At 42.7% G+C, this 14,626-nt stretch overlaps 1 protein-coding gene across 1 annotated transcript in view; it reads right to left on the reverse strand.

Moving 5' to 3' along the window:
• The window catches only part of LOC140733438 (myomesin-2-like), a 130,625-nt gene that overhangs the window by 84,745 nt on the left and 31,254 nt on the right, over positions 1–14,626 (reverse strand). Inside the window, exons 3-5 of the mRNA XM_073056764.1 lie at positions 11,722–11,850; positions 7,023–7,161; positions 6,435–6,592 (exon numbers count right to left, since the gene is read on the reverse strand). Of these exons, the coding sequence (XP_072912865.1) occupies positions 6,435–6,592; positions 7,023–7,161; positions 11,722–11,850 (426 nt within the window). The remainder of the gene's footprint in view (positions 1–6,434; positions 6,593–7,022; positions 7,162–11,721; positions 11,851–14,626) is intronic.

Raw genomic sequence — 14,626 nt, forward strand, 5'->3', positions numbered from 1 at the left:
GAGGAAATTACAAGCAGGATAGACAAAGGAAATGTAGTAGATGTGGCGTATTTGGACTTTCCGAAGGCCTTTGACAAAGTGCCGCACATGAGGCTGCTTAGCAAGATAAGAACCCATGGAATTACAGGGGAGTCACTAGCATGGGTGGAGCATTGGTTGATCAGCAGAAAACAGAGTGGGAATCAAGAGATCTCATTCTGGCTGGCTGTCGGTTACCAGTGGAGTTCCACAGGGGTCGGTGTTGGGACTGCTGCTTTTTACGATGTATGTCAATGATTTGGACTATGGGATTAATGAATTTGTGGCTAAATTTGCCGATGATACAAAGATAGGTGGAGAAGTGGGTAATGTTGAGGAAACAGAGAACCTGCAGAGAGACTTAGATAGTTTAGGGGAATGAGCAAAGAAATGGTAAATGAAATACAATGTTTGAAAGAGTATGGTCAGACACTTTAGTGGAAGAAATAAACGGGCAGTCTATTAGTTAGATGGGGAGAGAATTCAAAATGCAGAGATTCAAAGGGACTTGGGAGTCCTTGTGCAAGATACCCTTAATGTTAAGGGTATTCATTTCTACAGGTATAGAATATAAGAGCAGGGATGTGATGTTGAGGCTCAATAAGGCACACATGAGTTCACACTTGGAGTATTGTGTGCAGTTTTGAGCTCCTTATTTTAGAAAGAATATACTGATATTGGAGAGGGTTCACAGAAGATTCACGCAAATGTTTCCAGGAGTGAAAGGATACTGTATGAGGAATGTCTGGCAGCTCTTGGGCTGTATTCCCTGGAGTTCAGGGGAATAAGGGGCGATCTCATAGAAACATGCCAAATGTTAAAAGGCCTGAACAGAGGTGCAGAGAGATTACTTTAGTTTGAGTGTGGTAAATCTGTGGAATTTGTTGCCATGAACGGCTGTGGAGGCCAAGTCATTGGGTGTATTTAAGGCAGAGATAGATAGGTTCTTGTTTAGCCAGGGCATCAAAGGGTATGGGGTGAAAGCAGGGGAGTAGGGATGACTGGAAGAATTGGGTCAGCCCATGATTGAATAGCGGAGCAGACTCGATGGGCGGAAAGGTCTGCTTCTGCTACTATATCTTACGGTTTTATGGATTTGTATTGGATCATTTTTCTAAATAAATAAACAAGTATAATTTTTTGTTTTATTTATTTAATTGTGCTCTCTTCATCGAGTTTTAGGATCGGTGAAGATTTGATCACATATTAGGTCATATTTATGTAGAAATAGAGAAAATTCTACATGGCTTACAAATTTTCTAGCATCACTGTATGTACTGTGCTTTGCACCATGGTCCCAGAGGAACAGTGTTTCATTTAGCTGTATACATGTGTATAGATGAATGACAAAAAAATTGAACTTGAACTTCCATCATTAAGGACTCCCATCACCCAGGACATGCCCACTTCTCATTGCTATCTTCGAGGAGGTAGAGGAGCCTGAAGACAAGAACTTTAGGAACAACTTATTCCCCTCGGCCATCAGATTTCTGAATGTACAATGACCCCGTGATCACTACATCAATATTATTTTCTTTTAATGCCTGTTTTTGCACTGTGCTCAGTTCTGGTCACCTCACTACAGGAAGAATGTAGAAACCGTAGAAAGGGTGTAGAGAATTACAAGGATGTTGCCTGGATTAGGGAGCATAGGTTGAGTGAACTCGGCCTTTTCTCCCCAGGGGCGACGGAGGATGAGAGGTGACCTGACAGAGTTGTATAAGATGATGAGAGGCATTGATTGTGTGGATAGTCAGAGGCTTTTCCCCAGGCCTGAAATGGCTAGCACGAGAGGACACAGTTTTAAGGTGCTTGGAAGTAGGTACAGAGGAGATGTCAGGGGTAAGTTTTTTTACACTGAGAGTCTTTTAAGAGACTACTGGACAGGTACATGGAGCTCAGAAAAATAGAGGGCTACAGGTACCCCTAGGTAATTTCTAAGGTAAGGACACGTTTGGCACAGCTTTGTGGGCTGCAGGGTCTGTATTGTGCTGTAGGTTTTCTATGTTTCTATTGCAATATACTGCTGACACAAAACAACAAATTTCACAACATATTCTAGTGATATTAAACCTAATTCCAATTCTAAATTGGAAGTCGAAGTAAATCACATCAGTAACAAGGTTTATGTTGCAAGGCTTGAGATCAGAGTAAAGTCTACAATTCGGCTCCACTCTGACATACCACAGACAGTGTCAGACTCCCAGTTTACAAAGTGTTATTGGCAATACGACCTCTCATCTTTAGAAAATTTGGTCTCGTGAGAGAAAACACTTGTTCATATCAATGACACTCTTAAAATGAGTGCGGCTAATTTTAACTGCCAGTGTTCAAGCTACAATCCTCCCAAAGTTCAGATCTCAACTTCTGGAGATCCCCAAAGGAGCACTTAGATTAAGTTTTGTGCTTTCATTATATTCCCCAAATGCATAGTGATTAAAATACCTCATACTTCACACTGACACAAGCACTGATGACATGATGTCGGACACAAGATATGAAGCAGATGCTGGGTGTGTTTGATGACTGTTCTCCATGCTGGGCATCACAGGGAGGGGAATGTCAAGTTCCATAGTGGAAAGTATGCTACATGGGACTTGGCTGGGTTTGGGGTTTCAGTGGGGAGAAGTCCATCAGTGTGGGCCAAACACCAGATGTTTTGGGTGGAGGTGGGAGATCTGTGAGCAAAGTTCAATGGATGGGAAACAAAGTTTTAGAAACAGCCTCTTGCTTTCTTCCATAGATTTCTGAACAGATAATGAATCCATGAGCACTATCTCACCAGCTTGCTCTCTTTCTGCACTACTTTTTAAAAAATATTTCATATTTAATGTACTGTATTGCAGTGCAATGCTGCCGCAAAACAACAAACTTCACAACATAATGTCTCTGATAATAAACCTGATCCTGATTCTGAGCAGATCTTAGATGCACTGTTGAAAATACCCTGACTTGTTGCTACATGGTCTGGTATGGCAATTTCAGAGCACAGGATATGAATGGACACAGCCCAGTCCATCACAGGCATTGACAGAATCTACTGTGAGGTGCTGTCTCAAGAGGCAGCATCTATCATCTGGGTCTGTAGAGTTCCCTTGCTGAAATAGTTACCATAGTGTAGGTCTGTTCAAGATCTTGATGGTTGTTGAAATGTCGTGGATCCTGAACCTGGTACCTTGGGACTTCAGGCTTCTGTACCTCCTGCACTCCATCAGCAGTGAGAAGATGGCATGGCCCACATGGTAGTGATCCCAAGGCTGAGCCCCCAGTAAAAGTAGTGTTATACTGTTTACTTTTTAACCTTATGCAAAAATGTCAATCTTCTGGAATATATTTATTATTTGTTAATTGATTTGTCGTAATATCACTTTATATGTTGTGTGTGAGTTATATGTATTGTGTTGTGCATCTTGGTCCAGTGGCATGTTGTTTCATTTGGAGGTGTACACGTACACAGTTAAACTACTATAAACTTGAACTTGAAATGGCATAACTATTGTTGCTGCAAGAAAATTAATTTTCATGCCCCTGCATGCCCATGGAAGTGGATAGTTCTATAAGGAGACTCAAGCCACATATTCCCTCAGGGACCCATGCGAACTGCTATAATCCTTAATGCAATCTTAAATTGTACCAAACATGATGACAAACAGACAGTGTGCAGTTAGTCTAAATTCCTCCCACCAGTTGTCGTGGGAATTGAGCTGTTGGTGACACAAATCCATCTCAGCATTTGATCTTTTCTCTTTGGAATTCTATTTTGTATAATTAGAAAGCACAGGCAAAACTCTGATTGGTAAAGATCACTTATCAATAGTGATAGCTGTCACACGCCATGCCTGTTGATGTTATATTTGGGTAGTTGTTAACCTCATTATCTTAGTTGATGCATATAAATAGCATGGGTGGGAACGCAGGCTGAACATATTAAGTATTCATACATGAGCTACATTGCTTTCTTCAGAAAGGGAAACATGCACCAGTCTGCATTGAGAGATTGGGGGTAGACAGAGTCAGCAGCTCTGAATTCCCTAGATGCTAACATTTCAGATTATCTGTCCAAGACCCCATACATGGATAGAATGCCAAGGTGTGCCAGTGTCTTTAATTTCCTAGGGGGGTTGGCAAGTCACCAAACACTCTAAGAAACCTACAGAATATTTTGTATTTACTATTTGAGTTCAGATACTAAATATTGGTGTTAAAATCATTACATTTTGAACTACTGAGGAAGGTTTATAAAGACAAAGCTAGATTTCTGTGGGATACACTTCCATTATGTGGTTAAGAGCATGATACAAATTAATTTAGAACTCCGGGTACTATAGACACTGGAAGCCAATTAATAAAAGCAATTAATTCCATTAATGCTTTTTGTGCAAAACACCAATCAACTCTCAAATTAACTTTAAAATATTCATTGTCCTAAGGATAATTTTAAGAGTTTCTGTCTTTGTAATAGTTAACATACTATACATGATACATGAAAATCCCAAAATTAGACCCTTTTGTTTTCCAATCATTTATCCATTATACCCAAAACAATTTGGAAAATATATAAATATTCCGAACCATTAAGTATTTTAACAGCTTCATTATCACAATCAGGAAACTAAAGAAACACAACAGAACTTGTGAAGAACTACACTTAAAGACTGACAAACAACCAAAGAAGACAAGCTGCCAATAAAAAGATAATACTCAGAACCTGAATTGTAGTGTCCTTGAAAGTGAACATGTAGGTTATAGAATCAGTTCAAAATCAGGTGAGTGAAGTTATCCATGCTGGTTCCAGAGCCTGATAGTTGTAGGGTAATAACTGTTCTTGAACCTGGTGGCATGGGACCTAAAGCTCCTGTACCTCTTTCCTGATTGCAGTAGCGAGAAGAGAGCGTGGCCTTGATGGTGGAGGTCCTTAATGATGGATACAGATTTACTGCATGTAAATGATAGGTAGTGCTTTGACCGTCATGGACTGGACTGTATCCATCATTCTTTGTTGACATTTCTGTTCCTGGATTGCTTTGGAGATTCTCACCCTGAGACAATTATCTCCAGCAGTCATTTAAGGCCCTTCAGGATTATTTCCTCTGGTAACTGGTATTGGGATACAGTGAAAAACTTTGCTTTGTATACCATCGATACAGGTCATTCCAAACATCACTATATATCGCGCTAGACAAGGGGAAAGGCAATAACAGAATGCAGAGTAAAGTGTTACAGTTATAGAAGAAGTACAGTGCAGGCAGATAATAAGTTGCAAGGGCCACTGCGAGGTAAATTGTGAGGTCAAGAGTTCATTCTTATCATATAAGAGGTCCATTCAAGAGTCTGATTACAGTGGGACAGAAGCTGTCCTTGATGGTACATGTTTTCAAGCTTTTTATCTTCTGCCAGATGGGGAAGGGGTGGTTGAGGAGGAAATGATAGAGATGAGGGGTCCTGGAATATGTTGGCTGCCTTCCTGAGGCAATGGGAAGTGTAGATGGAACCCATGCAGAGAGACTGAGCTGTGTCCATAATCCTCAGCAATTTCTTGCAAATTTGGACAGAGCAAATGTCATTCCAAACCATGAGGTATCTGGATAGGATGGTGCATTGAGTAAAAACTGGTTAGGGTCAATGGGGACATAGCAAGTGTGCTTAGCCTTCTGAGAAAGTTCTGGGAACTGTGGCTAAAAGAGTTATGGTCAAAGAGATGGATCAGATCAGGTGTTTTATTTGACACATGTATGTCGAAATATACAGTGAAATGTGTTGTTTTTGCATCAATGAGCAACAGAGTGTGAGGATATGTTGGAGGCAGTCTGCAAGTGTCACTATGCTTCCAGCTCCAACATAGCATGCTTATTATTATTTATTAGCACTAGCCCATGTCTTTGGAATGTGGGAAGAAACCAGGTCACCTGGAGGAATCCCATGCAATCACAGGAAGAATGTAACAAGCTCCTTCCAGATGGCAGTGGGAATAAAACCCAGATTCCTGCTGCTGTAAATTGTTATGCTAACTGCTGTACTATTGTGCCAACGTATCAGCAGGGAATGTGGACATTTTATAGTCATAGAGTTGTACAATATGGAAACAGGCCCATCAGCCCAACTGTTCCATGCTGACCAAGATGCCCATCTAACCTAGTCCCTCATGCCTGCATTCACCCCATATCCCTCAAAAAACTTTCCATCCAAATATTTTTGAAGCTATGTCTTTAAGGATACAGATTGTAAAATCTTGTCTTCTGGAAATTCCCTGCTCTTTTGATTTTACTACAGCTGACAACACTTTAGGTACAGGTGCATCTGCTGAGAGAGTGTAGCACTCTACCACACAGCCCAGCACCTACAGCATTGAACAGAGCAGTGCTGGTGTTAGGACACATCTATCTGTTTGTCCCACACTCAAGATCACCACCACTTACCATCTGACCAGGGGCGTCGGAAATCCTTGGACAGTACAAAACAATTTCACAAAGGAGTTCTCCCAGACTGTGTGGGACCGTAAACGGACCAGGAATTCAGGAGCACGGCATACCACGTCCTCACGGATGTGTCTCTGCAGCGCTGTCCTCTCCTCTTCCTGTGGTAGAAATTCCAAGAGAAGTATTTTATATTTTAAAATGTCTGTAATGGTTATTTTTATTTTATTTTAGAGATACACAGAACAGATCCTCCCACCCCAACAAGCCCCTCAGTCCAGCATCCCATTGATTTAACCCTAGTGTAATCACAGGACAATTTACAATGACCAATTCATCTACTAATCAATCTTTGAAATGTGGGAGGAAACCAAAGTACCTGGAGGAAATTTATACACTCATGGTAAGAACATACAAATGTTTTACAGAGGATGGTGGAAATGAACTCCTAACTCCAACACCCCAACCTGTAACAGTAGCCCGTTTACTGCTATGCTACTGTGGCACCAAATATTGAACTGGATTATCTCTGTCCCGACACTACAATGCAGAAAATGAGGCTGCAAATGACTGGTCATTCGGAAGACTCACCATTCTTTTAAGAGCCATCATGTCCACTTTTTCATGAGCAGATCTGCTCAGCCTGGCAATCTCATCCTCCATGGCCCTGAGCTTGGTGCCATATGGAAAGGATCTCGCTTTAACCCTCGGTGATTCCTCTTCACCTTCTCTGTCGATCACAAAACAAACAAGACTTTCCTGAACCTTTTTGTCAATCCTTGTGAAGTTCAGTTTCAACAGAAATGGTCGAGAGCTGCATCGCTTCCTAAGCAGAGCATCACCCTGACACTTTCCCATTAACATTCATCTGTTGTTTTACTGATAGCCAGCCTGAAGCTGTTGACAAGCTGCGACTGCCATTGTCTGGTATTGTCTGCGTGAGTTATGGTTAATTTTACAACTGGCACACTACCAACCCGTCACTCTATTCTGCTAACAAACTCAAGGTGGCCACTTGAGGACTTAATCTCTTTGAGCTGATTAAACTGTAATGTGCCCAAAACAAAGCCATGCCAATGTAAGGATCTTGTCAGAGGAACTCTCTGACACATGAGAAAAATATACTGGTCGCATACAAACCAAATAAACATGACCCACATCAGTGTCTGTGGATTAGTGGACCTAACAGAGTTTCTTAAGTGACAGAGATCTTAATGAAATAACTGAACATAGAAACACAACTGAAATTTTTACTCTCAAGCAAGAACTTAATAATTATGAAATAATATTGCAGTTGCTGCAGAGTAACTTTCTAGTACAATAAAGAGAATTATTTTTCTGAGTCATTGAGTCTTGGAGCACTACAGCACCTAGGCCCATGCTGATCAAACTGTCCCATTGGAACATAGCTTTCTATTTGTTATTCCTCTCCATTTCTTGTGAGGCAATCGGTCGGCAACCCTGCCATTTCTTGAGCATTTTGTCTGTTTTGTTCTACAAGGCCAAGTTGCTAGTTTGACATACAACCAGCATGGATGGAAAGTGATTTGAACCTGGGACCACACGGCTTGAAGTCCAATGACGCTGCCACTTCACCACCACCTGATAACAGCCCTCCATACCTCTCCCATTCATATACTGTACCTACGCAAACTTCTCAAATGAACTCACATCCACCACTTCCACTGGCAGTTCATTCCACCCTCTCACCAGCCTCTGAGTGAAGATGTTCCCCTTAAACATTTCATATTTCACCCTTAACCTACTTCAAGACTCATCCAGCCTGATGAGAAAAAGCCTTCTTACGTTTATCCTATCTATACCACTCATAATTTTGTATACCTCTGTAAGATCTCCCCTCATTCTCCTACGCTCCAAGGAATAAAATCTTAACCTATTTAACCTTTCCCTATAACCCAGGTCCTCAAGTCTTGGTGACATCCTTTAAATTTTCTCTGTACTCTTTCAAGCTTATTGATATGTGTTGTGTAGATAGGTGACCAGAACAACACAGTGCTTCTTCCCAATGGGAGCATGGCGATGTGGTCATGGGAGCACTACCCACTGACCATAGGGGACTGGTGAGCAAAGCTTGGAATGTGCCTGACTGCAGTCCTGGTTCAAAGAAGTTCTTATTTTTTTTTACAAAATTCATTTATTACAAATATCGGTGCTATACAATATATACAAGACAGTGACTAACACAATGACTTCACTACATCTAGACAATACACATTAAACCAAAATGTTCCCATCTCTATCAATGATGGCATTTACACCCCGCGGAGTCCAACGGTCCCGGAATGCCTCTAAGGTCGCCGTGGACTGCACGTGTTCCTTTTCAATATTTACCCGAGCATGAACATACCCTCTAAACATTGCCAGGCAGTCTGTCCGGGCAGATCCTCCCTCCACCCATTTCCAAGACCCACAGATGGCTGTTTTTGCCAGCCCCAGGAGCAAGTTAACATCCTCATCCCTCCATGCCCCCCTCCTTACTGGATGACCATATATAAATAGGGTGGGCTAAAGTGCAACCAAAAGGCGAGAAGCAGCCCACGTAAATACGCAAAAAGGGGCTGCAGCCTTGCACAGTCCAGGTACATGTGGGACACAGTCTCCTCCAGCCCGCAGAAATGACAGGTGGGTGGGAGATCCATGTACAAATTAAAGAACTTATTGCAGGGCACCGCTCTATGCAGCACCCTCCAGCCGAAATCCCCCAGGTGTATGGGAAGAACCCCCTCATAAAGGGACTTCCAGTGGGGACACGCCTCACCTCCAGGGTGGAAAGACTGACAGCCATGGCGTGTCAGGACGGTGGACAAGGGCAAGGAAGTGGAGGGTGTGGAGCAGCAGCCCATACAAATACCTCCTACTTGCATCCCTGAATGGGATGTAGGTGTCGAGGAGAGACGGCTCAAGTTATGTGGACTTGGCTCTCGAATAAGGTTGCGGGGCCTGGGCCCGACAAGCAGCTCAGCCTGAGCTGGTCCGCACATCCGTTGAGGTAGGGCAAGGGCTGGCTAGGACTCCGCCCTCTGCCAGAGGAGGGGATACCTGGCCTGAGGCAACCATGTTCCAGACTCTCAATAGGTCCTGAGAGAAGCCGGACAGGCTCCGCAAAGCAGCATGGCTGACGCCTGCTGGTGGTAGCCGCACATCTTCGTGAAGACAGCAGCCCCTCCAGAGGAAGAACGTCGCCAACATGTGCCACCTGGGAGGGTGCTCGGCGTACAGGAATCTCTGCAGGGTCCTGAGGCAGAGAGCTGCCAGTCGCGTACGTACACACACCAGCGACTGTCCGTCCTCTCCCACTGGGAGACTCGACCACTGTGGAGACCCAGTGTTTCCTATTGCCCCAGAAGTCGTCCACTAACTTCCTCTGCATTCTCGCAACAAAAGGGGCAGGAGGGGCCAAGGTGACCATCCAGTACCACAACATGGAGGCCACCAGCTGGTTTATGACCAACCACTCTGCCTCGATAGGAAAGCACCCTGAGAAGGCCTGACCAGTGCCCCAGCTGGGCCATGACTTTTGTCTCCAGATCCTGCCAGTTCGCCAGCCAGGTCTCCCCAGAAGGACTCAGGTAGACTCCCAGATAGAGAAGACGTCTGGTGCTCTACACGAAAGCTCTCATTTCCTCCGGCAGGGAGTCCACCTGCCACTGACCCACTATGAGTCCGGAACATTTCACCCAGTTGATCCTAGCGGAGGATGCTGCCGAGAAAACTTCTTGGCACTCGTGCAACCTCTGCAGGTCATTGAGCTTCCTTGCATGTGTTAAGAGGCTGTGCAGGAGAACAGAGCACCAGTCTACTAACATGGCAGGGTGAGGAATGGGATGCATTTTAAGTCATTTAATAATATTGTAGGAAGTTCTGTGTGTTATCTCCACAGGGTGTTAATGTAATGCACTATAAAACAAAATACTGGAGGAACTCAGCAGGTCAGTAAATGAAATCCCAAGAGTATAACACAGTTACAACATAGAACAGCACAGGAAGAGGCTTTGCTGGACACAGTATAAAGTAACTCCCTCTGCCTGAACATAATCCATATTCCTCCAAATATTTGTCAAATATGAGTTCCTTCACAAAACCACGTTCACTCCAAAAATGCTTTTTGTTAGAAATTAGTCTACCATTGTCTTAAAACAGATTTCTAAAATTGTACAAAGAATGGAAGATGAGGAATTGATCTAGTTTTGAGACCAAACTTAGACACAATGTGATATTGTGGAGTTGTCTTCAACAGCAAACTTGTCAAAACAGAACACACTATCAGAGCCAGCTGGGTTCAGTCCCGATGAAGGGTCTTAACCCAAATGTCTGATCCCATTAAAACATAGGAGCAGAATTAGGCCATTCAGCCCATCAAATCTTTTCCATCATTCAACCATGGCGGATTTATTATCCTTCTAAACCCCATTCTCCTGCCTTTCCCCCGTAATCTTTAACACCCTTACTAATCAGGAACCTATCCATCCCTGCCTTAAATATACCCAATGACTTTGCTTCCACAGCTCTCTGTGGCAATGAATTCCGCAGATTCACCACCCTCTACCAAAAGAAATTCCTTCTCATCTCTGTTCTAAAGGGGCATCCTTATATTCTCTGGCTGTGCCCTCTTGTCCTAAATTCCCTCACTATAGGAAACATCTATGTCCACTCTATCCAGGCCTTGCAATAATCGCTAGGTATCAATGAGATCCCCTTCATTTTTCTAAGGTCCAGCGAATACAAGCCCAGGACCACCAAAAGTTCCTTATATATTAACTCTTTCAATCCCAAGATAATTTTTGTGAACCTCCTCTGGACTCTCTCCAACAACAGTGCATCCTTTCTTAGATAAGGAGCCCAAAACTGTTCACGATGCTCCAAATACAGTCTGACCAATGCCTTTAAAGCCTTAGAATTATATCCTTGTATTATATTCTAGTCTCCTCAAGATGATTTGCCTTCCTTATCACCAACTCAGCCTGCAAGTTAACCTTTAGGTAATCCTGCATGAGGACTCCCAAGTCCCTTTGTACCTCTGATTTATGGATTCGCTCCCCGTTTAGAAAATGGGCAGTGAGTACAGAAACCAGAGGTGCAAATTGCATGATTTTGTTCCTTTATTCCTTCCGCCAAAGTGTATGACAATACACTTCCCTACACTGTGTTCTATTTTCCACTTCTTCGCCCATTCTCCTAATCTTGACCCCTTGAGTTCTTCCAACATTATGTATTTGCTCTAGATTGCAGAATCTGCAGTCCCTTGTGTCTCTACAATGCACCGGTGTACCTGCTTGTAAATGGGGGCACAGTGTATTCTGGAACCTCTTCCATGGGGTAATGGCAGACCCTCTTGGCACATGGACTGAATTTGGCTGTATGGGATGCAGCTGAAGATGCTCGAAGTTCAGATAAAGACCTGAAAGATAAGGAGAAGGTAAACAGTTCCGTGATCTGTAGGAAGTCACACATCTAATCCCGAATTGGATTATAAAGGTCCAACACATCCTTAATTAAAACAGAACAAACCTGATCTTTGTTAATAAAACCACAGTCCACCAGCACACAGAAAAGCAGAATCCCCAGGCTACTGTCTGGGATGAAGGTGTTTTGGTTACGAAGGGGAAGTGGTTAGGCTGGGTTTGTCTTCCTTATTACAGAGGAGGCCAAGGGGACAGTGACGTGAGAGAGGGTACAGGATTATGAGAGGATTCAAGTTTATTTATCATGTGTACATCAAAACAGTGAAATGTGTTGTTTATGTAAATGATCAACACAGTCTGAAGGCTTGCTGGGGACAGCCGGCAAGTGTTGCCACACCTCTAGCATCAACATAGTATACCTACAATTCACTAACCCCAACCTATCAGAGGAAATCGGGGCACCCAGAGGAAAGCAAGGCGGTCATGGGAGAATGTACAAACTCCTTACAGCCACCTACAGGAATTTGTTTTTCTTTTGAGATACAGCTCAGTAACAGGCCCATCCAGCCCAACAGGGACATGTTGCCCAGTTACACCATGTGACCTACTGACATATATGTCTTTGGAATGTGGAAGAAACTCACCCATCAAAGATTCTTGATGTCATTGCTATCTTATCATAACCACAAGTATGCGCAGAAATGTATTAGACCACATCTGGAGTACTGCATTCAGTTCTGGTCACTCCATTATAAAAAGAATGTGGAGGCTTTGGAAAGGGTACAGAAAAGATTCACCATGATGCTACCTGGATTAGAGGATATGGGCTATAAGGAGAGGTTGGACAAAGTTGGGTTGTTTTCTCTAGAGGCTGAGGGGGGATCCGACAAATCCATAAAAATTATGTGAGGCATTTTCTGTAGAAATGCTTGGTATCTTTTCCCAGGATTGAAATGCCTAATACCAGAGGACATTAATTGGGGGGGGGGGGGTAAGTTTAAAGTAGGTATGAGAGCAAGTTATTTTTAAACACAGATGTGGGGGTGCCTGGGAAGTGGTGGTGCAGGCAAAGGCAAATACAAAAGAGGCATTCAAGAGGCTCTTAGGCAGGAAATGAAAGTAAAAATAATTCAATGTAAATCTATTCTTGAAGTACTGCACGCATATGTCACCATATACAATCCTGAGACTCTTTTTCTTGCTGGCATTCACAGTAAATACAAGAAAAACAATAGAATCAATGAGAGACCGTCCCCATCAGGATGGACGAACAATCAACCTGCAAAAGACAACAAACTGCAAATACAAAAAAGAAAAATATAGTAATATTACAGGAAGGACAGTCCATAATAACTGTCCGGATATAACATCACAAGTTAAATAAGCAGGAACAACTTTCTTAATGATATAGCCATTCCAAACACACATGACATACAAAAATCAACAAGTGAAAAACACCAAATATATGCTGAATTAAAAGAAGAAATTGAAAGACTTTGGAACATAAACAGGGTATGCATTGTCCCAATAGTAATATCTACAACTGGTATCATCCCAAAGTTACTACACAGTAGCATTAAACAATTAGGGCTACATAGCTTGAGCAGAGAAAAAATTTAAGAAGAAATAAGAAATAAATATAAAGAACATGAGATGAAGAGTCCATGAAAGAGAGTTCATAGGTTGTGGAAACAGTTCAAAGTTCCTAAACTTCCCTTCTGATGGCAGCAGCAAGAAGAGAGCATTCCTGGATGGTGGGGAGCCCCATGTGGATGGATGCCTCCTTCTTGTGAGAGCGCTCTGTGCAGTTGAGCTCAGTGGTAGGGAGGACTTTGCCCATGATGGACTAAGCCATATCCATTAAAGGCCACTGGTGTTTCCATATCAGGCCATGATGCAATCAGTCAATGTACTTGCCACCACATAGCTACAGAAGTATGCCAAAGTTTTAGATGACATGCTGAATCTTCATAAACTTTTAAGAAAGTGGAGACACTGCTGTGCTTTCTTCGTAATGGCAGTTACATGCCAGACCCATGACAGATCCTCTGAAATGATAACACCGAGGAACTTAAAGTTGCTGATCCTCTCCACTTCTGATCCCCTGATGAGAACTAGCTCACGGACCTCTGATTCCCTCCTTCTGAAGTCAATAATTAGCTCCTTGGTCTTCCTAACATTGAGTGAGAGGTTATTGTTGTGGCACCACTCAGTCAGATTTTCAATCTCCCTTGTAGGTGTTGATTTGTCACCACTGTTGATTAAGCTACCAACAGTGGTGTCATCAAATTTACATAGAGCAGAGATATGAACCATGTGCAGGTAACAGGAATCCTGGGAATGAAAGGGTTAACATATAAGGACTACTGCAAGTAATTAAACTTGCAAGGTGAATATACATTTTCATTCATTCCTAAGTGAATTCCAACAAAAATGTGTGCTACCTGTTACATTCATTAAAAATAATAAGGAGCCTCTAAGCTTCTGACGTTTTTAACTTTACTAAAATGATGAACAACATCCGAGACCAAAGGGTCTATCCTGTGCAGTGCTATTCCAACAGCAACAGAACCTTGGATACAAATGCACAAACCCTGAAAAGTAATGAGAACAGAAGCTCACCACACACTGACACTCTATTACTTAAGTAACAGAAGTTCCCAGCTATCCACCATACCTGTGGCTCAGAATTTTGCTTACCTCCATCATTCCTTCCTCATCCATAATTGCCCTCTCTCTCAAACCCTCAGCCTCTACTATTCACACTTGGTT

Source organism: Hemitrygon akajei, chromosome 9, assembly GCF_048418815.1.
Source record: "Hemitrygon akajei chromosome 9, sHemAka1.3, whole genome shotgun sequence".
NCBI classification, from domain to species: Eukaryota; Metazoa; Chordata; class Chondrichthyes; order Myliobatiformes; family Dasyatidae; genus Hemitrygon; species Hemitrygon akajei.